The sequence below is a fragment of the Sprattus sprattus genome (assembly GCF_963457725.1).
Source record: "Sprattus sprattus genome assembly, chromosome: 3".
Lineage (NCBI taxonomy): Eukaryota > Metazoa > Chordata > Actinopteri > Clupeiformes > Clupeidae > Sprattus > Sprattus sprattus.
In genome coordinates, this window is record NC_137922.1 from 37,804,863 (window position 1) to 37,829,290 (window position 24,428).

At 47.5% G+C, this 24,428-nt stretch overlaps 1 protein-coding gene across 2 annotated transcripts in view; it reads left to right on the top strand.

The window, feature by feature from the left end:
* svild (supervillin d) overlaps window positions 1-24,428 on the top strand; it is a 74,942-nt gene that overhangs the window by 44,902 nt on the left and 5,612 nt on the right. For both annotated transcript variants that reach the window (XM_080835684.1, XM_080835685.1), the window contains exons 8-26: window positions 1,168-1,922; window positions 2,774-2,909; window positions 11,790-11,937; window positions 12,376-12,462; window positions 12,702-12,788; window positions 14,171-14,354; window positions 15,262-15,434; window positions 16,286-16,441; window positions 16,592-16,728; window positions 16,968-17,115; window positions 17,361-17,506; window positions 17,927-18,102; window positions 18,836-18,980; window positions 19,692-19,986; window positions 20,140-20,291; window positions 20,600-20,702; window positions 21,418-21,625; window positions 22,237-22,370; window positions 22,575-22,730. In XM_080835684.1, coding sequence (XP_080691810.1) covers window positions 1,168-1,922; window positions 2,774-2,909; window positions 11,790-11,937; window positions 12,376-12,462; window positions 12,702-12,788; window positions 14,171-14,354; window positions 15,262-15,434; window positions 16,286-16,441; window positions 16,592-16,728; window positions 16,968-17,115; window positions 17,361-17,506; window positions 17,927-18,102; window positions 18,836-18,980; window positions 19,692-19,986; window positions 20,140-20,291; window positions 20,600-20,702; window positions 21,418-21,625; window positions 22,237-22,370; window positions 22,575-22,730 — 3,526 coding nt within the window. The remainder of the gene's footprint in view (window positions 1-1,167; window positions 1,923-2,773; window positions 2,910-11,789; window positions 11,938-12,375; window positions 12,463-12,701; window positions 12,789-14,170; window positions 14,355-15,261; window positions 15,435-16,285; window positions 16,442-16,591; window positions 16,729-16,967; window positions 17,116-17,360; window positions 17,507-17,926; window positions 18,103-18,835; window positions 18,981-19,691; window positions 19,987-20,139; window positions 20,292-20,599; window positions 20,703-21,417; window positions 21,626-22,236; window positions 22,371-22,574; window positions 22,731-24,428) is intronic.

Here is a 24,428-nt window from a genome sequence, read left to right on the forward strand (position 1 = left end):
ACCACAACCCTTCTGGCCTTGTCCTCCACCATCTTGCTCTCACTGTCTCTCTCTTTATTTATCTGTCTGCATGTTCTCTTTTTGTTTCCCTCTTTCTCTCTGTCTCTCTTACTTATTCACCTATTTCTCTCTCTCTCTTCTCTCTCTGTCTACCCCTCACTCCCTTTCTCTCTCATTCCTTGTGTTGACAGCATTGGGTCATGGTGCCCCAGTACTCTTGAGAATTTGTGTTGGAGTTAGCCAGAAGCGCACACAGACACAGACACAGACACAGACACAGACACAGACACAGACACAGACACAGACACAGACACAGACACAGACACAGACACAGACACAGACACAGACACAGACACAGACACAGACACAGACACAGACACAGACACAGACACAGACACAGAGCCTTGCTTTGCAGCTGGGAGGATTAGGACCTGTTGCAGCAAGATAGGAGACATTTTAAGGCTAGAAAGAGAGAGACAGACAGACAGACACACACACACACACACAGAGGGAGAGATCGAGACAGAAACTGCTGAATGAAAGGCGAACTCTATCTCTAAGAATTACAGGCTCAGAATGTTTGTCTCACGATAGACACGCCATCATCTGGTGCATATCTCACAGAAACGAGGGAATGAGAGACCGAAAAGAGAGAGGGGTAGGGGGAGGGGGGAGCGAAAGATAGAGAGGCGTAATTACTCTAACATAAACACACAGCTCAGTTGAAAAGGAAGGAACGAGCCCTGCTGTGACGAGGCTTGGGGAATGTTTCCTTAAGGAATTTAAATTGATGTTGTGGGCCTGCTCACAGAAAGTCCACGTCAGGCCCCCTAGCAATCATAAATTATTTTCCTTGTGTGTCTGAGTGTGTTTTTTCGCATGTACCCACATCTGTGCTATGTGTGTTGTGTGTCTGTTTGTGTGAGTTGATATTTGTGTCAGTAAGTGTGTGTTTGAAAGCGCACACAAATACGCAAACACTTGCATTTGTACAGTGTGAGTGAGTGTGTATGCATTCATGTGTCTGCAAGCACGTCCATCTCTCTGTGCGTGGGCGTGTGTGTGTGTGTGTGTGTGTGTGTGTGTGTGTGTGTGTGTGTGTGTGTGTGTGTGTGTGTGCATGCACCCCCAATCTCACATCTTTGTGTGCGCCTGTCTCTCCTCCAGGGCTTGCGCTGGGGCTCCGGGCTCCGGCGCCTGGGCAGCAGCGAGGAGACAGCTGAGCCCCGGTCCTCCTCCACCTCCTCCTCCGCCGCCTCCTCCACCACCGGCTCCACAGAAGGGGAGCCCCGGTCGGCCGTGCCCAGCCTGCAGAGGCAGGACTCCGGGCAGCGGAGCATCAAGGGCATCCTGAAGAAGAGCCGCTCCACCAGCGTGGACACCGACCCCGGCGGGGTCACAGAGGAGCGCAACGGCACCCACGAAACCTCCTCGAAGGAGGAAGCCAGAGAGGAGGAGGACGACGACGACTATGAGGAGGTGAAGGAGGAGAAGAAAAAGAATGGAGTGAAGGAGGAAGGTGGGACAAGAGAGATGGATGAGATGGACCCAAGAGATGATAGGAAAAGAGAGGAGGAGCAAGAGGAGAGGAAGAGAGGTGTGCGACGTGAGTCCAGCACAGCGGAAGAGGAAGAGCAGGAAGAGGAGGAGGACGAGGAGGAGGAGAGAGATGAGGAGAGTAGAGGAGTGCAGATAGGGGAAGAAGAGGAGGAAGATGAAGAAGAAGAAGAAGAAGAGGAGGAGGAGGTACAGAGGGAGGAGAGGAGGAGAGGAGTGCAGAGAGAGAGAAGCAGCTCCAGTGATGTGCCGATGAGTCCGTCTTCCTCTGCGTCTCTGGAGAAGACCTCATCCTTGTCCCTGTCTGAGGAGGGGGACGAGCAGGACAGCCTGGACGGGAGCATGAGCTCTTCACTCAAGGAGCGGTAAGTGTGTGTGTGTTTGTCTGTGTGTGTGTTTGTGTGTGTGTGTGTGTGTGTGTGTGTGTGTGCCTGTGTGAAGTGTGTATGAATGTGCGGTGGGTTGGGAGGAGTATGCACATACACATACACAAAGAGAAAGTTTATAGAAGAGAATTTATGTGTGTTGACATGACAGCTTGTGTGTGTGTGTGTTGTGAGATAATAAGACCAGTCTGGTGTACTCGCAGGAGGTACAGTAACATTCATACTCAAAGCTCTACGCTGTTCACACACATTGTTCTTCTTCTCTGACTCAGTTACATTCACACTCATATGTCTCCTCTGATCACACACATTTGTCTTCTTCTGGGACTCTGTTTATTGGAGGTTCTGACATGTTCTTAAATGGCTTCCCCCCGTCTTTCTTTTGGCTTTCTTCATCCTCCCCTCTTCTCACTCTTTCCTATGTCTCGTCTCTCCTTTCCCATCTGCTTCTAACCATATCCCTCTCTTCTGTTTCCCAAACCATCTCTTTCATCGTAAATCTTTTCCTTTGCTTTTAATGCTGTTTGTCCATCTGCATCTTTTCCATCCTGCATTGCATCACTCTCTCCCCCTGCTTCTGGTCACCCCCCTCTCCCTCTCTATCTCTCTCTCTCCCCCTCTCCCTCCTTCTTCACTTTCTCTCCCTCCCTCTCTCTCTCACTGTATCTCTCTCTCTCTCCCTCCCTCCCTCTCTCTTCTCTTTCTCTCTTTCTCTCTCTCTCTCTTTCTGTCTCACTTTCTCTCCCTCCCTGTCTGTCTCACTTTCTCTCCCTCCCTCCCTCTTCTCTCTATCCCTCCCCCTTCCTCACTCTCCCTCTCTCTCTCTCCAGATTGACGGAGGTGAATAGTGGAGAGGATGACTTGAGGTCTCGTCTGAAGAAGAGCAAGACCTCTGATACGGTCCAGACATCTCTGGCTGACCGCTTCAACCAGCTGCACGACGCAGAGAATGCCTGGAGGAAGAAGGTACTTTCAGACAAACACACACACACACACACACACCACAACCCTCCATTCAACTACGTGCACATATGCACATGCACAAGCACTTGTAGACATACATACAGTACATATCCATATAAAACACACACTTGGCACTGGCATACTCACTTTAACCTCATTAAGCCAGTCATTTGCTATTTTCTCCTGTGCTTCAGCTTTTACCTCATCCAAGACTTGCCAGCATACACACACACACAGAAAAATACATGAGAAGACAAACGCTCAAAAACCCACCGTCTTGCTTGCAGACATCTGAACCCCCATATGCACACACACACACACACACACACACACACACACACACACACACACACACACACACACACACACACACACACACACACACACACACACACATTGTAGCAACTCTACTGCAGCTCATCTGAAAGGAATCTCTCTCTCTTTCGGCCATAAGTGCCGTCTCATGAAACCATGCTGAGTTCTGCCTGGTGGGCAGTAGGAAGAGCAGCTTAATCTCCACAGGGAAGGCCACACCAAGCCTGGGCCCGTAGTAACAGTGTGCCCATGGAGGAGTGGCTTTTCCTGGGGGGTTAAGCTGGCGGTGGCAGGGGTGGGGCAGGATGGTCCGGGTGCCAGCGCTGAATCAGCATATTTCACAGCAGGCTTTGCCAAGCTAAAGGGAGGATTTGCTGTGTTTGTGTGTGTGCGTGTGCGTGTGCGTGTGCGTGTGCGTGTGCGTGTGTGTGCGTTAGGGGGTAGGGCAGGACTTTAAAATGAGGTTGTTCCAAATCGGAGAGCTTAACCAGTCCCCCAGGCAGACGCCTTTGAGACACTCATAAAAATCTCCCTCTCTCTCTCGCGCTCTCTCACACTCTCTCAGTATGTGTGTGTGTTTGAGTTATTTTACTCATGATTATTTCAGATCTGTTTCAGTCATAAGTTGGACATGCAGCAACATCAATCAAATATGCACACACACACACACACACACACACATGTGTACTGATATGTTGAGAGACAATTTCCTCATGGTCGATAGCTCTCACTAACTCGTCCTGTTCCTCTCCCTCTCCCCCTGATCGGTCTCATTGTTTCACATTTCCACTGTTTCCTGTTATAGTATGTGTGTGTGTGTGTGTGTGTGTGTTTGTGTGTGTGTGTGTGTGTGTGTGTGTGTTTGTTCATGTTCATGTTTTTAGTCTCTCTCGTCTCACTTGTTTCTATGACTGTTTCTCATTCAGACATTTTGTCAAACATCCATATACAGTCTCACACAAACACACACACACACACACACAGTTAATAATCCAAAGTCTCTTAAATTCCAATTTTGGAAATCTTGCGTTGCATAAGTCATGCCCAGATTTGGTCACAGACTAGCTGACAGGTCATTTACGAGCTTTGTGAGTGTGTGTGTTTGTTCTGAAGAGGGTTTTGGTGTGTGATTGTGTGTGCTTTTTTGCTTGTACAGATGTGAGTGTGTGTGTGTGTGAGACAGAGTATATATGTGTGTATGAGCCTGCATGTGAGTGTGTGTTTGTATGTCTGTGAATATATGTGTGTGTGTGTGTGTGTGTGTGTGTGTGTGTGTGTGGTACAGCAGATTGAGTCTCCCTGGCGTGTTCTTTGATCCAGGGCTCCATGCTGAGAGAGCCAGCCGCTGCTGTTGCCCCTCATCCAGCCAGGATGAAATGACTTCCACACAAATCCACTCACAGGCCCCCAAAAGCACATCTCTTAAGCACAGCAATATCCCCTCTTCCTCTTTCTCTCTCTCTCTCTCTTCCTCTCTCTCTCTCGCTATCTTTTTCTCTTCCATTCTCTCCCTCCCTCAGTCTTCTTCTCTCTCTCCCTTCTCCTCTCTCTCCCCTCTCTTCTTCTTTCTCTCTGTCTTTTTCTCTCCCTGTTTTGATCTCTCTCTCTCTCTCTCCCTCTTTGTGTCTTTCCCCCTCTTTCCTCAAATCTTCAGGAAGAAACAGACTTTACAAAAAAGAAAAGAGGGAAAAAACTAGTCTATGTGGATTTCCATACCATAATCCCTGGATGATGTCATCGGTCCTGGCGAGGTTGTCTGGACCCCCTTCGATGCTCTGTGTGTGTGTGTGTGTGTGTGTGTGTGTGTGTGTGTGTGTGTGTGTGTGTGGGCTTGCATGTGCGTGTGTGTGTGTGTGTGTGTTATCTTAAAAGAGATTGAGGATGTGTGTGCTGTGAGACTGAGGGAGAATGTATATGCCTGAGAGAGATTTTGAAGCTGTGTGAGAAATAGAGATACAGAGTTGTGTGTGTGTGTCTGTGTGAAGTAAAGAGAGAGAGAAACAGCGCATAAGTGCTTTTCAGTCCTATGACACACAAGTCTGCACTGGCGGAGATGTGATATTCTGTGAGAGGGAGAGAATCATCCAGAGAGCTCGAAATGCAGCCCACAGGGACAAATACACTCACATATATGAAGTGAACACACACACACACACACACACAAACTGATATGCACATTCATACTTTCAGATGGGCACACAAATGCAGGCTGTCACACACACACACACACTCACACACACACAAACACACACACTTTAACATACACTCACAAACTGATATGCACATTCATACTCTCAGATGGACACACAAATGTAGGCTGTCACACACACAAACACACACACACTCTTACACACTCACACACACACAGACCAGGGGCAACATTATGGAGTGGCTCTGCTCAGTGTGTTAGTAAAGGGACTGAATGGAAAGAGACATCTGACTGCTGACTCTCCGCTGGGTCCTAGAGAGTGAGTGTTCACTGGCCCAGGTATGCTCTGTGGAATGTCAGCTTTAAAACCCGAACGCCCCACAAGAAGCCCCATCTGCGGATGACCATGAAGACTGACAGAGACATTTTAATGGAATAAGGAATAAGACCCTAAAATAAGAAATTAAAATGGCTAAACAGATTTGAGGTTTATGAAAAAGGGCTGCAGAGGCTGGTGCTGAGGTGTGTGTGTGTGTGTGTGTGTGTGTGTGTGTGTCTGAGTGTGGGAAGTTGAATGTGTTCTGGGATCTGTATCTGTTATAGAGACCCCTCTGGATCTGGCTATTGGGTGTGTGTACAAGTCCAAATTGGTTTGGATGGATGGTGCGTGTGTTCGTGTGGGCATGGTTTACATTGGGTAGGGGTGTGTGTGTGTGTGTGTGTGTGTGTGTGTGTGTGTGTGTGTGTGTGTGTGTGTGTGTGTGTGTGTGTGTGTGTGTGTGTGTGTGTGTGTGTGTGTGTGTGTGTGTGTGTGTGTGTGTGTGTGTGTGTGTGTGTGTGCAGGAGACCTCTGGCACTTTGGTTGGGAAGCAGGAAAACACAGACCTTGCTCTGGCCGTCTCTCAGGTTACAGAGCTGCACCAGATGTGTCAGGGAGATTTCAGAGGCTGGAACTGATGCGCGCACACACATACACACACATACACACACACACACACACACTGATGTGCGCGGGACACACAAACCCACTGATGTGTGGGGGGGGGGCAAAGATGCACTCTCATACAAATACATCCTCACACACACCCATAATCAGAAATATACATTATATAAACACACTCAATGTGTTTCCTCCCCCCCCCCCCACCCCCCCTCCCTCTGCCTCACACACACACACTCACCGCCCCCTCTCCCTCTTCCTCTCACACACACACACACACACACACACACACACACACACACACACACACACACACACACACACACACACACACACACACACACACGCACACACACTTCGGCCACCATCCCTGGTTGGCGAGAGCTGCTTTGCATTAGCGGGGCAGTGCAGAGTCAGCCAGGCAGTGCTGCACAGAGATGCAGATTGAATTTAGAGGAACGTGTGTGTTTGTGTGTGTGTGGGTGGGAGAGGGTGTGTGTGTGAGAGAGAGAGAGAGAGAGAGAGAGAGAGAGAGAGAGATGAGAGAGAGAGAGAGAGAGAGAGAGAGAGAGAGAGAGAGAGAGAGAGAGAGAGAGAGAGAGAGAGAGAGAGGGAGAGAGAGAGGGAGAGGAGAGGGAGAGGGGGAGGGGGAGGGTGTGTGTGTACATGTATTTAAAAGTGTGTAGTTTGTCTTCAGCATTATTACTGGTCTGTCCAGACAATCTTTGCACATGTTAGAGTTGTTGAGTTTGAGAGGTGTGTGAGTGTGTGAGGGCCTGTGTGTGTGTGCACTCAGGAAGCTTTTCCACACAAATCTAGAGGGTTCTGTTTCATGAGTCCCTTCACAAATCATGCTTAATCATCAACCCCCCCCCCTACATACACACACACACACACCCTCTAGCCCCACCCTACCTCCACTAAACTCATTTCCTATTTTTCTCCCTTCCAGTCCCAAACGTCTACTGACCTCAGTGAGTCAACTCTCTCTTTCATCCGTTATCTTTTCTATCACTTTTCTTTTTCACACACTCCTTTTTTCTCCTTTCTCTCTCTCGCTCTCTCTCTCTGTCTCTTTCTCCATACATCTGTCTTTCTCTCTCTCCTTTTCCTTGCTCTGTCCTACACACTGGAAAAGTGTCTGGAGGAGTGGGTGCCTGTCAGATTTAGTTAAAAACAATGTTAACAACGGAGAGAAAAGGAATGAGAAAGCCGCAGAGTGTGTGTGAGAGAAAGAGAGAGAGAGGGAAGGAGGGAGGGAGGGAGAGAAAGAGAAGAAAAACACAGAGGTAATGACATCTTTTGGAAAAGCTGCTCGGGTACCATAACAATGACCTCACCCCCCGAAACCCCCATCCCCTTCTGTCCCACCAGCTGTGAGGTTTCTCAGCTCATGATTGGCCGCTTCACCGCACTGGCCAGGCCCACCCACCTGTCCCAGGCCACCGATTGGCAGCTTCATGGGTCTTGATTGACAGGGGGCGCATGCAGTAGAGCCTGGTTCAGGCTTGGACTTGCCCATGAGCCACCTGTGTTTGTGGGTGCTATGAATGACATTATGGGTCGAATAAAAGAGTTTCTCTTTCACTGCCTTTCTCAACCGTTCACTCTCGTCCTTTTTGTTGTCTTCACCTGTCGTTTAGAAATCTGATGTCTTTTTTCTTGCCATCCATTCAGTGTTCTTCCTGTTTATCTTTCTTTTCTTTTTCTGACCTTGTCTCCTCACTTCTGTTTTTTTCTTCTCTTCTCTGTCTTCTCTGGTCTTTTCATCTCTTCTCCCCTCCCCCTTTCTCATACTACCTTCTCCTCTCTTCCTTCCTACCTCTTTTCCACTGCTGATGCTTCATCTGAGATGGCCTAAGACCTCCACTCCTCTCCTCTCCTCCCTCGCTCTCTCTCTCCGTCCCTGCTCTCCTCCATCACATCCAGGAGCCTCTCCTGCCCTCTACTTCTCCTCCTCTCTCTGCCCTCGTCCTGAACCCAGCCTAGTCTAGCCTTCCTTGCACAGGTGAGTGTGTGTCTGTGTGTGTGTCTGTGGGTGTGTCTTTGTGTATGTGTGTGTTTGAAAGTGTTTGAGTAAACGCCATTGAGTGTGTGAAGTTTGTATCTGCATGCTCACTCTGCTATATACTTTCTCAAGTTCTTTGATCAACCAGTTATCTGGACCTTTCTCTCTCTCTCTCTCTCTCTCTCTCTCTCTCTCATCTCTCTCTCTCTCTCTCTTTCTTTCTTTTCCCTCTCTCTCTCTTTCTCACTCACTCTATCTTGCTTGCTCATTCACAAACTCTTTTCTTCATATTATAAAAATTGTAAGGTATGCTTTATATAAACACAGCCCAATCTCTGTCCCACACAGTAACACTGACTGCATGGTTCTGTAAGATGTAGCTGAATGTGTGAGTGTGTGAGTGTGTGTGTTGGCCTGTGTGTTAGACGGCTGTACTGCTGGCCCTTCAGAGTGACTCATGGGGCTTTGCAGTGCTATTGTTTGGTTCCTGCTGGCAAAGTTTCAGCTGTTATTAGATGACTCTAAATAAACATGGCCGTGCCTTCTCTCTCTCGCTCTCACACACACACACACACATAAAAGCATGCTTTCACAGGCCTTAGTGTTGAATGGAGTATTGTAGTGGTGTGGTGTGGTGTGACTGTGAGGGGAAAGCTGCCCTTCCTGTGAGGCTCTGGGTCTGCTACAACCCTCCTGCTTTTTTGCTCGCTTTCCTCCTCCTCCTCTCTCTCTCCCTTCTTTCTCTCAGTTATTCTCTCTATTCTCTAGTCCCTCATTATCTCTCTTTTTCTCCCTCTCTCTCTCTCTTCCCTCTGTTACATCTCTTTTCTCTGCTTCTCTGTCTCACTCCCTCTTCCCTGTTATAGCTCCATTTGCTTCCATTGACTTCCATTGACTTCCTTTCCCTGATCTATTTCGGGGAATTTTGATGTTCACAAACTGTGTGTGTGTGTGTGTGTGTGTGTGTGTGTGTGTGTTTGTGTGTTTGTGTGTTAGTGTTTGTAAGTGAGTAGGTGTATGGGTTTGTTTTCACCTCAAACTCGACTGTGTGCATGTAGTGTGTATATTTAAGCATGTGTGTACATGTACAAGTGTGGGCATGAGTTGTAGGCAAGGTATGTATGTGTTTGTGTGTGCATGTGTGTGTGCGTCACCACCTGAGGGACCGAAGGCTTTCATTATTTATCGCTTTCACACACACACACACACACACACACATGGCCACGGACATCAACCATCGGAATTTACGAGGCTGTGGTTTTTTATTTTGGTGCGCCCTGTCAGGGGACACCTGCGATTGCAGTGCGCTCCAGATGTTGAGGGGACGTGCTAAGTCTGCAGGGGCCCACACGCACACACACTCACTCACACACATACACACACACACACACACACACACACACACACACACACACACAAAAAGCTCAGCATCGTAACTCAATCTCTCTTCCTGTGCTTTCCTGCAGGCTCCTAGCCTAGCTCAAACATTGACCACTCTATCATGATAATAAATGACCCGATATGATTTTATTACAGAGGGGACTCATTTATGAAGTTTTTGACTCATTATACAACCATGGTCGGCATGTGGTGACGACCTTGTCATTTATCATCCTATATTCTGTAGATTTTCCCCCCACTCTCATAGCGAAGGCTAAATTGAGTCATCCTTTATATATTTGATGTCGTTTGTCCCGCGGTTGGGGTTTGGATAGGGTTTAAAAATGGCAAACGTGCTCCTGTTTCTCTCGCAAGCTCACACAACTCTTTGCCGCCAGACGTTTTTATTATTGTGTGTACCTTTTAAACGTCTGTCTGCATGTGTGCTGAAGCCATACAAATGTCATAGTTCATCTGCATTTGAACGTAAACCTTAGAGGAGAAGTGGATTTCATCTGGCGACTCGCTTTGGTGCACCAGGTGGTGGCTTTCAACACTGCGTGAAAGCTGCACGCCCCCCTGAAAAATAGAAGTCTCCGGTTTCGCAGTTCACCTTTCAGATTGAGAACCCCCCCCCCCCCCCCCCCTTTTCATGCTCTTAATTAAAATTCTCTCCAGAGAAAGTCACCGAACGGCAGGGGGAACTTGAATAAACGTCCGGCCTGTTTTCCCTCTTGGAGCAGGCCGTCCTAGAGACGGTAAAATTCCTTGGAAGGACATTTGCAACGGTACGTCAGCGCCCCGTAAGATTTACAATGGAAAAGGAAGTCACGGCACAAGCAGAAGGGAAGACGGATGCCTCGTTTGTTATTTGGCCAACGGAGCTGTGGCGGGTCTGCGTAGTGCCAAGACACAGCGAGCTACATTGCGATGCGCCTTGTAGGGTTGCTGCGCTATTAATTATGTCTGCTCCCAGTTGGAGCCACGCTTTGTGACTGCAATTATTTTTAATGTCAGAGTTGTTGGTGGCAAGACATCTAATAAATTGATCATTCAGCAGAGCTACATATCTTTAGCATTGCTTAAAGGTCTCCCCCCCCCCCCCCTCCCCCCTGAGATGTCACGATTATTTATTTCCATGCCGGTTGGGATTACCTCGTAAACATTGTTTCCCCTCTCTTCCTGCCTGTGAGACTTTTGTTTTTGCTTTTTCAACAAATTTCGCTCTCTTTTCCCAGCCTCCTCTTAAGAGAGTGCGCTTGGTTTCACTGCTTCTTTTTTCCTTCGACACGGTCTGTTGTCATGTCAAGTTCAGAAAGAGGAAAGTTGGCCCTGGTGATGTTCGAGCACCTGTGGATGTGCTCATAGTTTCTGCTACCTGCTCTCTCTCTATCCTTCTCTCTCTCTCTCCCTCTCTCCCTCTATCTCTCTATCTCTCTCTCCCTCTATCTCTCTCCCTCTCTCCCTATCACTCTCTCTCTCTACCTCCCTCCCTCTCACTCTCTCTCTCTATCCCTCTCTCCCTCTATCTCTCCCTCTCACTCACTGTCTGTCTCTCTCCCTCCCTCTCTCTCTTTCTCTCTCTCACTCTCTCCATCTCTCTCTCTCTCTCTCTTTCTCTCTCTCTCTCTATTTCTCTCTCTGGACCATTGAAAACAGTGAAATACTGTTGCGTTCTGCTTATTTTGTGTAATAGAAGCAACGCGGCTGTTACATGCAGTTAAGAAGCTGGTCCAACATATACTCCGTGCTCACTGAAACAAATCTGTTTTTGGATGAGAGTTCAATTTACAGACAAATCCCCTCGGCCTCAGAAAAACAGATCTTTGTAGCATAGCGGTCCTTCCCTCTTGCACTCAACACCTCCCATCTCTTGTCATCTCTTCCTTCGGGTGACTGTAGATGAAGTTCATCTGTGTACACACAAACACAGCATATTCAGACTTACAATATCTGACTGCGCAATCTCTCCCTCCTTCCTCCTCTCTCCCTCTCTCTTTCTCTCTCTCGTTCTCTCTCTCCCCCCCCCCCACCCCCTCTCTCCTCTCTCTTTCTGTCTCTCTCCCTCCCTCCCTCTCTGTCCCCCTGCAGAAGTCCTCTGTGGATTTGGAGCAAAAGATGTCCCTGGCTGACAGGATGAAGATCCTGCAGGAGAAGGAGCAACAGTGGAAGAGCAAGGGAAAGGGTGCCGCCAACGACTCCGTACAGTTCTCTGTGGCTGGCCGCATGGCCAAGAAAGGTGTGTGTGTGTGTGTGGGTGTGTGTGTGTGTGTGTGGGTGTGTGCGTCTGTGTGGGTGTGTGTGTGTGTGTCTGTGTGGGTGTGTGTGTGTGTGTGCAGGTTTCCTTACCATAGACTCTGATGTGGTTTACTTCTCAATGGCTACATGCATGGGCATGAAAGGTGTGTGTGTGTGTGTGTGTGTGTGTGTGTGTGTGTGTGTGTGTGTGTGTGTGTGTGTGTGTGTGTGTGTTTACTGAAGCAGTGTGACTGACATGAACCCAGTGTAACCCCAGTAAAAACAAAAATCCTTTCATATGTGTGTTATCCTAAAGTGTGTGGGCGGGCCCTCTGAAGCGGAGCCCAGTCTGACAGACGCCGTAGTGCTGTGTATTCCTGACCTCCTCAGGAAGTGATGATGATCAGCTTCCTGTTTATTATGTAACTCTTCCCATTAGGCCTTGCGTCTCCCGTCTCGGCCAAAGACGATCCTCCAGTCTTCATCAAGAAACCCACCTCAGGAACTCCTGTCAAGCCACTGGAAGGTGACACGACCACCCACACATTAGAACCACCACCACACCATATACTTCAGATTGACCTGTAACAGCTCTAAGTTTAGAGTTCAGTTTAATCTACAATAAAATGGGAGGCAGATATACTTTTGATGCTTTTGTTAATGAAGATGATGAAGATTTTGATGATAGTGATGATGATTATGATGGTGGTGGTGTGGAGGAGGGCGTAGGAGGAAGAACATGACAGCCGTTTCTCTTCTTCTCAGAAATTACCAGTCGCCCTGATGGTGAGGACGAGGGGGACAAGCGTCTGGACAAGCTGGAGTCTTTCCTGGACAGACTGCACAGTAAAGGTGAACAGCACCGCCTTCCCTGCCAACCTGTCACAGCAGAGCCATACACAGTCACTCCTCTCCCTGCCAACCTGTCACAGCAGAGCCAAACACAGGCCCTCCTCTCCCTGCCAACCTGTCACAGCAGAGCCATACACAGTCACTCCTCTCCCTGCCAACCTGTCACAGCAGAGCCAAACACAGGCCCTCCTCTCCCTGCCAACCTGTCACAGCAGAGCCAAACACAGGCCCTCCTCTCCCTGCCAACCTGTCACAGCAGAGCCAAACACAGGCCCTCCTCTCCCTGCCAACCTGTCACAGCAGAGCCAAACACAGGCCCTTATCTGACCTCTCTGAGACTCTCCCCCACATGAGGTTGCAGCCTCTTGAGTTACTACCTCGACGCGATACAATAAGGGCAAAGGGCGTTGTCGTGACGCCAAGACCATTATAAAGGACACACAAAGCATTGCAGTGGTTTTGTGATGATGGTCAAGGTCATTGGAGAATCATTTTGCCCAATTGCTTCAATTTGACCATCTCTCAGATTGTGCATTATTCAGGTTGTAGCCTCTAAAATTACTGTGTGTTTTTCAATGATTACAAAGCACTGCAGTGGCTCTGTGACGGTGATGGTGGTCATGGTTATGGTCATGGAAGGACGGTGTATTTCCCTGCACTGGTCCAACTGAATACACATTCGGTAGAATGGTGGTTGACCTCAGTGTTCCCTTCGGTTATCTTCTAAATTCAGCACTTTGGCCTAATCCTACTTCTTAATTCAACAGCTGCATGGAAGCGCAGTGGGAGTCCATAAGGTTTAATCTTTTAAGCTTTAAAAGTTAACAGTAATTCATGTCTCTGTGGTTGGTCAGCTAGCAGATACATTTATGGCATTTGTGGTGCGGTAGGAGGTCCATTCAGGCCATGACTTTTTTGTGTTTCTGGCATAATGCACAGCAAGCAAACCATACACACATGGATATCAACAGTATTCTCATTTTGATTTGATGACCTCAAGCTTTAGTCCTTGATTTGGAGCTTTCCGTCCCTTCAGATTTGTGAAGGGCTTGTGTTTGGGATTCAGATGGAAATATCTCTGAAATGCCACCAAGGGGTGCATCTTCCAAATGGATCACTGTGCAATGACCAGTGTGTCCAAGACAGAGAGAGAGAGAGAGAGAGAGAGAGCAAGAAAGTTCAGAGTGCTGGTCTCCCTATCATTTAGTGATCGTTCCCCACGGACCAACGCTTTCGGGAAAAACACCACAGGCTGTCCAGTGAGACTGACTTACAGAAGCTTTTGAGAAGATTTAAAAATGTAAATCATTTAACAATAATAAAAAAAAAACTAAAACATTTACCTACTTCATCTTTAATTTGTTGCCCTTTTACCCCCTCAGGCGTGGGCAAGGGCAAGTCCTCCACCATCGAGGTGACGGAGGAGAAAGAGAAGGAGGTGATGACGCTGGATGACGACGAGATATTCGGACGCTTCTACAAGCCTGTGTCGCCCGGCGCCCTGGGTTTTACCGGCACCATAGATACAGAGCAGGACTTCAACATCATCAACACAGACACGCCCAAGTAAGATGTCTGAGGACGCCTTCTCCCTTTTTCATCTCCTTCTCTTCTCCTCCTCCATTTCTCTTCTCCCCTTCTTCTTTCTCCTCTCCTTTTCTCCTCCTCTTCTTTCTCTTCTTCTTTTCTCCTCCTCTTCTTTCTCTTCTTCTTTTCTCCTCCTCTTCTTTCTCTTCTTCTTTTCTCCTCCTCTTCTTTCTCTTCTCCTCCTTTTCTCCCCTTCTTCTTTCTCCTCTCCTTTTCTCCTCCTCTTCTTTCTCTTTTCCTCTTCTCCTCCTCTTCTTTCTCTTCTCCTCCTTTTCTCCCCTTCTTCTTTCTCCTCTCCTTTTCTCCTCCTCTTCTTTCTCTTCTTCTTTTCTCCTCCTCTTCTTTCTCTTCTTCTTTTCTCCTCCTCTTCTTTCTCCTCTCCTTTTCTCATCTTCTTTCTCTTCTCCTTCTTTTCTCCTCCTCCCTTTCTCTTCTCCCCCTCTTATTTCCGTTCTCCTTTTCTCCTCTCCTTTTCTCCTCCTCTTCTTTCTCCTCTCCTTTTCTCCTCCTCTTCTTTCTCCTCTCCTTTTCTCCTCCTCTTCTTTCTCTTCTTCTTTTCTCCTCCTCTTCTTTCTCTTTTCCTTTTCTCCTTCTCTTCTTTCACTTCTCCTCCTCTCTAGCCGCGTGCTCCCTGTAGTTTTTTTTTTTTTCATTTTGTTTCCTTTGTCATTCCTTTATCTCTCTCTCTTTCTCTATGAGTCTTATCAGGGGCAGACAGTGCCTAGTTTCAGGAAACCCACACCATTCTGTTGTGTCATCTTCTTATCAGTGACTGTCAAATATCTGAGCAGGAAGTATGTCAGACAAACTAATGTTTTTGTCTCTCACTCATCTCTCAAATATGTATGTGTGTTTGTGTGTGTGTGTGTGTGTGTGTGTGCTACAGGTTGGCATCGGCCGTGGCGAAGCACAAGCGTGCGGTGCGTCCGTCTCGGAACACGCCGTCGTCACGGAACCCTCTGCGGGCCCTGGCTGCACGTGACGATTTGAGACAGACCTACACCGAGCAACGGCTCAACATCGCTACCGTGGAAACCAAGAGGATCCAGATGGAGAGGAGTGAGTGAGACAGCCGACGCCAGATGCTCTGAAACATATCAACACACCAACACGCACACACACACACAAACACACATGTTCATAAATATGGTCATACACACACATAAACACACACACACAGTCGCACTCACACGCACACACACATATGCTCACACACACACAAATGCATGCATCTCCAAATGCATACTTGTACACATACATGCTTATACACACACACACACACACACTCAAGGTCATAAACATAGCACCTCTATTTAATTTCCTGTGGAGAATTCCTTAGAACAACACACGCATTCCATTCTGCTAGCACACACACACACACACACACACACACTCACACACACACACACAAATTACACACAAATTACACACAAACATATATACACACTATTGTGTAACAAAACTAAAATCCTCTGGAATAATACAAAAAAAATGTGTGCAGTGCTCTCACAAGTTCACACACACAATTGCATTCGCTCAGAGCCACACACACACACACACACACACACACACACATACACATAAACACACTTACACACCCCATAACTAACACACTCCATTTAATGTCAAATTGACACTGTAATCAGATCTTTTGAATGCTGAGTTCTTGGGAGGCTGTGAAAGCGTTCATTAATGTTTCAAATAAGACAGCTTGTTTGCCTTTGTCCCAGGCAGCACTCTAAAGAGCATCATTAAAGATTAATCAGGCAGGAAATCACTTCAGAAGGCGTTAGGAAGTTGAACTCTTGCCATGTGGAGATGGATCATCTCTGACTTCCCTTCCCCGCCTCTCTCTCTCTCTTCTCTCCTTTCTTTCTCTCTCTCTCTCTCTCTCTCTCTCTCTCTCTCAGTGGCTAAGCACTCTAACCTGGCAGATGTTGCCTTGGCTGGTCTGGCCAGTAAGGAGAACTTCCGGAAGGTTAACCTACGCAGTGTCAAGTCCACAGAGGTGGTGACTAACAACAGCACCCTGCCCTTCAACAAACTCATGCTCATCCACATCAAAGGTGAGTCAACATCAAGGGTCAAGTTAGGCCAGATGATTCATCTTATGCTGATATGGAGATTTTTGTTATGATATGAATGAATAATTGTGTTATTATGTGCATACAAGGGTTTTTATTTATACTTGTGTGTGTGTGTTTGTGTGTGTGCAGGACGTAGACATATACAGGTGCGTCTGGTGGAGCCCACAGCTCGTTCCCTGAACAGCGGGGACTGCTTCATGCTCATCACCCCCAAACACTGCTTCCTCTGGATCGGGGAGTTCGCCAATGTCATCGAGAAGGCCAAGGTCTGCACTCACATACACAGTTTATGCTCACACACACTAATACACACATAATCTCAAACAGATACACACATGCACAGGCTAGCTTGCAAAAGCATATAAGCACATCCTCACACACACATACATACACACACACATGAACATAAGAACATTTGTTTCTCGTGTTTCACTGACATATCTGTGTCTGTGTCTGTGTCTGTGTCTGTGTCTGTGTCTGTATGTGTGTGTGTGTGTGTGTCCAGGGCTCAGAGATGGCTCAGTATGTGCAGGCTAAGCGTGATCTGGGCTGTAAAGCCCCTCAGGTCACCGTGCTGGAGGAGGGCATAAACACAGATAGCCGCACTTCTAAAGAGTTCTGGAACCTTCTGGGGGGGAAGTGTGACTACAGAGGTAATGTGTGTGTGTGTGTGTGTGTGTTTGTCTGTTTGTCCTGTCTGTCCTTCAAAAAGCTTGTCAAACAAGCATACATTGAATTAGAATTTTTTTTTTATTCAATTAAATTAAATTGTATTCATATAGTGCCAAAACAATACATTTGTCTCAAGGCACTTGAATGTGTGTGCATGTGTGTGTTTTATTTCTTATTGTGTGTGTGTGTGTGTGTGTGTGTGTGTGTGTGTGTGTGTGTGTTTCAGGAGCTGGAGAGCCTGAGGAAGATGAGCTGTATGAGAGTGGTGTGGTGGAGTCCACCGGTGTGTATCAGTTGGTGGATGGGAAGCTGGTGCCGCAGGAAGACGCCTGGGCAACCATCCCCAGTGTGACCATACTTAACTCTAAACAGGTATGTGTGTGTGTGTCATTGAGTTTGCGTATGTGTGTGTGTGTGTCAGTGTCAGTGAGTGTGTGTGTGTGTGTGTGTGTGTCACTGAGTGTGTGTGTGTGTGTCATTGAGTGTCTGTATGTGTGTGTGTGTGCCAGTGTGTGTGTGTCCACACGCATGTATGTGTTTGTTCTTGGGTGTGTTTGTATGTCTGTATGCGTGCATTCATGTGTGTGTGTCTGCTTTAGTATCATCTACGTATATTCTCAGTCCTAAAAGAAAGGTTTCTGTGACTCAGCTTGTATTAATGTCTATTTGTACATCTTGATGTGATGTCACACTGTGTTTATGAATAAGCGTGTAGGTGCCTCTCCCTTACTCTTGTGTGTGTGTGTGTGTGTGTGTGTGTGTGTGTGTGTGTGTGTGTGTGTGTGCACTCAGGTCCTGGTGTTTGACTTTGGTGGCGAGGTGTACGTGTGGCATGGGAAAGACGTCCCCCTGGGCGACAGGAAGGTGGCCGTGCAGCTGGCCAGACGGCTCTGGGGCGGGCCTTACGACTACAGCAACTGCAGCTGCAACCCCCTGGACCCCTCCTCAGCCAATAAGGACATGCCTCTGTGAGTCTGCCAGCCAATCAGCTGCCACGTGCTTCACTCTGCGCACCACTTGGCACTGCATGCGAGAAGTCATCAAATTGATGGCATTGGTTTCCGTCGTGGGACAACCAATTACAGATTCATTTCTTGCTACTAATTACATGTCCATCTTAGTTCATGGGGTTAAGTTTGGCAGGTTAATTGGATTAGTGGATAACCTGTTGGCTTTGGCACTCGAGGTGTGCGAGCGAGCAGGTCTGTTATCGGCCAGGTCAGGGAGGGAGGTCTTTGTCCAAGAACATGATGTAACGCTGCCCCCTAGTGGTCGTTAGAGGAATTGGTGCTCTCTCTGCTGACGTGTGTGTGTGTGTGTGTGTGTGTGTGTGTGTGTTTGTGTGTGTGTGTGTGTGTTTGTGTGTGTGTTGGTATCCACTTGTAGAACACAGTTGTTGTGGTTGTTGTTGCACAGCTGTGTGCAGTGTTTGTATGTATGCCTTTATGCCATTCTATGTATGTGCATGCAGATTATGTGAAAGTAAGTTTACAGTTATTGTGTGTGTGAATGTGAATGTGAGTGTGCCTGTTTGTTATTGTGTGCGTGAATGTGTGTGTGCCTGTTTTTTAATTGTATGCGTGAATGTGTGTGTGTGCCTGTCCTTAATTGAGTGTGTGAATGTGTGTGTGCCTGTCCTTTAATTGACTGTGTGAATGTGTGTGTGCCTGTCCGTAATTGAGTGTGTCTTGTGTGTTTTAGGCAGGGGGAGGGTCGGCCAAGCTGGTGCCTGTTAGGTCGTCTGTCGGAGCACAATGAGACGGCTCTGTTCCGAGAGAAGTTCCTGGACTGGTCTGAGAGGAAGCCTCTCAAAGAGGAGACGCCTGTGGAGGAGGTCAAGACCAAGGTAAGAGACTGATTCCAGATCAGTTGTCAAACAGCACTTGATAATGCTGTGTTTGTGCATATTGAGTGTAGTATACAGTGTTGGGGATCTAGCGTGTTCATTAATGATATGTGTTATTTATTTGAGTGTTATTTTACCGGTGTGACATTGTCATATAGTAAACATCCGTTTAAAGTGTATGGGGTTGGACGGTTGTTCTATATGGTAAGATGAGGTGATAGGTGTGATGTCAGACTGTAGACGTGTGCAGTATGGCCTACAGTTGGAATGGAGAAGGAGATGAATACATTCGCTTTTACATTGGACCCATAACATCAAGGATGGCTCCTTTATGTGCTGTTATACATCTCTCTCTCCCTCCCTGTCTCTTTCTCTATGTCTCTCTCACTCTCTCTCTCTCTCACACTCTCTCTCTCTCTCTGTCTAATACCATTATCTCATTTCCCTGTCATCTGTTATCCCCTCATCTGTCATCCTGACACACTGATTCTCTCTCACTCTCTATCTGTCTCTTTTTGGTATTTTTTCTTATCGTATTTCTCTCTGTTCTTATTTATTCTCCCCCTTTCTTTCTCTACCTCCTCTCTCTCCTTCCCTTTCCCCCTCTCTCTCTCTCTCTCTCTCTCCTTCACTCCCCTTCTCTCCCCCCCTCTCTCTCCCTCTACTCTCCCTCTCTCTCTCTCTCTTTTCGCCTCATTCCCTCTCCTGCAGACCCCCGTCCACATCACCAACTCATTAGACTCTGACTTCCGCCCGTGTGACGTGGCAGCCCTGCTGCAGGGTGGGGTGAACCCCGTGCGGACCCTCCTGGAGGGCGTGGACGTGCAGCGGGGTCACGGGCTGGTGCGCAGCGAGGACGGGCGGCAGGCGGAGCTGGCCACGGTCACCGTGGACGGCTGGCACATCCGCGAGTTCGACGACTTCGAGATCCCGGCCGAGAGCGTGGGCCAGATGCACGAGGGCGACACCTACATCATCCGCTGGAAGTACAGCATCACCAACGTGGGTGAGTGTGTGTGTGCTGCTGTCTGCACACAATCATTTGTGCATCTGTCTCCATTTCTCTGGGTGGGGATTTTTGTGATGGCTGCATTTATTTGTGCTTGTGTGTGTTGGTGTATTCATTTGTGTGTGTATGTGCATGTGTGTATGTGTGTAGTGGGGAAGCGTCAGAAGCCGGGTGAGCTGAGCAGTGGTCCGGGGAGGGAGCGCACAGCCTGTTTCTTCTGGCAGGGCTCTCAATCCAGCGCCAGTGGCCGCGGCACCTCAGCGCTTATGACTGTAGAGCTGGGCAACCACCGGGGGGCGCAGGTGAGCACTCATCTGATCTGGGATCAGGGCCTGTGTTTGGCTTCATGGGTGGGGGGGTGGAAATAGAGCTGGGTAAGGCTGCACTTGGATCTGTTGCTCCAGGATAAATCTGGTGCAGCTTCATTAGATTTTAAAGGTGCAGCGTATGGTCTTTGTGGTTGAAAAGTAATGATCAGTTTTCTGAATCAAAGATAATAAAGACTAAATGTAGCCATTGAGGTTATACGATTTTGTCATCCAGATGTTTGGGCGTTAGCTTTGGACACTGCCAACAATAGTGTGTGTGTGTGTGTGTGGTGTGTGTGTAGGTTCTGGTGGCTCAGGGGAAGGAGCCACCCTGTTTCCTTCAGCTCTTCCAGGGAGGTCTGACTATTCATAGGGGCTGCAGAGAGGACAGTGGCAACAACACAGGTAACCAAACACATATATAGACACAACATTAACATACACACACACACACACACACACACACACACAAACCCACACACAGATGAATACACACATGGAAAAATACACCTACACCTTTAGACACGCACACACAGACACACACACACACAGAAGCCCACACACAGATAAACACACACATGGAAATAAACACCTAGACCATAAGACACGCGCACACACACACACACACACACACTCACACATACACACACACACACACAGACACACTCACACACACACCACACAATAGGTCAAGGGGAGGGGGGGCACTCTCCAAGACATCTATACCTCTCACATGGTCGTCCTCATACCTAAAGACAAACAGCAAACCCTTTAATCTGGTCACAGAACACATCACTATGGTAGGACGCAGGCTACACAGGATGTTGGTGGGAACAGGAAGGGTCCGATTCACGGTAGACAGGAGCGGGGAACTCCAGTGCTAGACCCTCCTTAGACCCTGTAGTCTGCTGTGTCACATTGTAACCATCTCCTGTTTATATAGATCATTTCTCACTACAATGAGGTATTCCTAAAGATGTGTTTTGTATTAATTTATGTACTGTTGTGTGGATGTCCTCTTTTTGAATGTGTGTGTGTGTGTGTATCTGTGTGTATCTGTGTGTGTGTGTGTGTGTGTGTGTGTGTGTGTGTGTGTGTGTGTTTGTGTGTGTGTATGTAGGTTTGTGGCGTCTGTTCTGCGTGCGTGGTGAGGTGCCCGTGGAGGCGTCTCTGGTGGAGGTGGAGTGTGGCTGTGCCAGTCTGCGCTCGCGCTCCAGTCTGGTGCTGCTGGGCGCCCACGCCAGCCTCCTCTACCTGTGGCACGGCTGCAAGAGCCACCCCACCGCCCGCGAGGTCGCCAAGAGAGCCGCCGAGCGCCTCACCCAGACGTGAGTACACACACACACACACACACACACACACACACACACACACACATCCGCTTGGAGGCTACCTGGTTAGTGTATTATTTTTTTGCTCACACATGCTAAAAATTTAGATTTAATTTGATGTAGACTAAACTTTGTCATTGTAGTGAGTACAGTTACTAAGACAATGGAAATAAAGAAGTGCACAGAAAAAGCATAATTCACAGATATATGGCAGGTATTAGGTACTTCAGTGATGTTATGTCTTATAATGTATATAGTGTTAGTGTACAGTGATGCTATGTCTTATAATGTATATAGTGTTAGTGTACAGTGATGCTATGTCTTATAATGTATAGTATTTATGTACAGTGATGCTATGTCGTATAATGTGTTTAGTGTTTATGTACAGTGATGCTATGTCTTATAATGTGTGTAGTGTTTATGAACAGTGTTAAGGCAGGATATACATTTGTTTGTATACAGACATGAAATTCTTTCTGATGGCAGGTGACAGGAATTCTGGTTTCTGTAGATGGGAGTCCTAAACTGTGTGTGTGTGCGTGTGCGTGTGCGTCTACGTGTGCGTGTGTGTGTGTGTGTGCGTGTGCGTGTGTGTGCGTGTGTCACAGGTGTCCTCCTGAGTTTGGCCTCGACAACAACAGCAGTGTCAAAGTGCAGGAAGTAGAAGAAGGGGCAGAGGCTAAGGGCTTCTGGAAGGCTATTGGCCAGCAGGACAGGAAGGCATATGACTGCATGCTCCAAGGTTATCATCTATTTATCTATCTAGAATTTTACTTGATCCAGGATGATTTGTGTAGGTCATTGAGAAATGTGGACTAATACATTCTGTTATTGCGAGTGTATTGCATATCTATAATATAAATCTATATTTGTGTGTGTGTGTGTGGGGGGGTGTGGGTGTGTGTGGGGGTGTGGGTGTGTGGGTGTGTGTGTGTGTCAACTTCAGACCCAGGCAAGTATAACTTCACGCCACGGCTCTTCCGTCTGAGTGCCAGTGCCGGAACCTTCCAGGGGGAGGAGCAGCTGAGCCCCGCCCGTGTCACTGGCGCTGTCATGGCGATGCCCTTCCTGCAGGACAACCTCTACTCTGTCCCACAGCCAGGTAGGGGGCAGATGATCTCACACACAAACACACACACACACACACACACTCTCACTTACACACACACAGCCACGCACACTCTCACTTACACACACACACACACTCTCTCTCACTTACACACACACACGCACTCACACACACACACACACTCTCTCTCACTTACACACACACACGCACTCAGACCCGCACACACACTCTTATACTTACATAAATACACAGACACACTCATACAGACAGACAGACAAACAGATAAACACACACACTCACACATACAAATTTACCAATTCATATAGACACTCTCACTCACACATACATCACACACACACACACACACACACACACACACACACACACACACACACACACACACACACACACACACACACACACACACATACATACAGTGGGGAAAATAAGTATTTGAACCCCTACCGATTTCGCAAGTTTGGCCACTTGCAAAGAAATGTGTGATCTAGAATTGTATTGGTAGGTGTATTTTAACAGTGAGAAACAGAATATCAACAAAAAAAATCAGAAAACTGCATTTTATAACATTTATGACTTTATTTGCATTTGATGCAAAAAATAAGTATTTGAACCCCCAAGCAAACAGCAAGAATTCTGGCTCACAATGACCAGTTATGTGCCCAAGAAGCGCACAGATTAGTCCTAATTAGGTCTAACAAGGTACACCTGATCTCAACTGGTGACGTTTATAAAAGAAACCTGTCCAAAGAATCATACTTCACACCTTCAACCTCACCACCATGGGCAAGACCAAAGAGTTGTCCAAGTACGTCAGAGATAAGATTGTAGACCTGCACAAGGCTGGAATGGGCTACAAAACCATTGGCAAGCAGCTTGGTGAGAAGCAGACAACTATTGGTGCGATTATTCGTAAATGGAAGCAACACCAAACAAATGTTAATCGCTCTAGGTCTGGGGTTCCATGCAAGATATCCCCTCGTGCGGTATCAGTGATCATTCGAAAGGTGCAGGATAACCCCTGAACTACACAGGGGGAGCTTGTGAATGATCTCAAGGCAGCTGGGACCACACTCACCAAGAAAACCATTGACAACACACCACGCCGTAATTTTTTGAAGTACTGCAGCACTCGCAAGGTCCCCCTGCTCAAGGAAGCGCATGTACAGGGCCATCTGAAGTTTGCCATTGCACACTTGAATGATTCTAAGAAGGATTGGGAGACAGAATGTGGTCAGATGATACCAAAATCAAGCTCTTTGGCATCAACTCGACTTGCCGTGTTTGACAGGGGAGTGAATGCTGAATATGACCCCAAGAGTACATCATACCTACCATCAAGCGTGGAGGTGGAAACATTATGCTTTGGGGCTGTTTCTCTGCCAAGGGTACAGGATGACTCCACCGCATCAAGGGGACTATGGATGGGGCCATGTAACGTGGAATATTGGGCTTGAATTCCCTCATTCCCTCCCATTGAAAACGCAACCTTAAAGATTTGGAGAGGATCTGCAAAGAGGAGTGGACCAAAATCCCTCCTGAGATGTGTGTAAACCTGGTGACCAACGACAAGAAATGTTATTACCAAGTACTAAGTCATTTTTCTCAGTCAGTTTTGCTAGGCGTTCAAATACTTTATCAAATGCAAATAAAGTAATAAATGTTATAAAATGCATTTTTCTGGATTTTTTTGTTGATATTCTGTTTCTCACT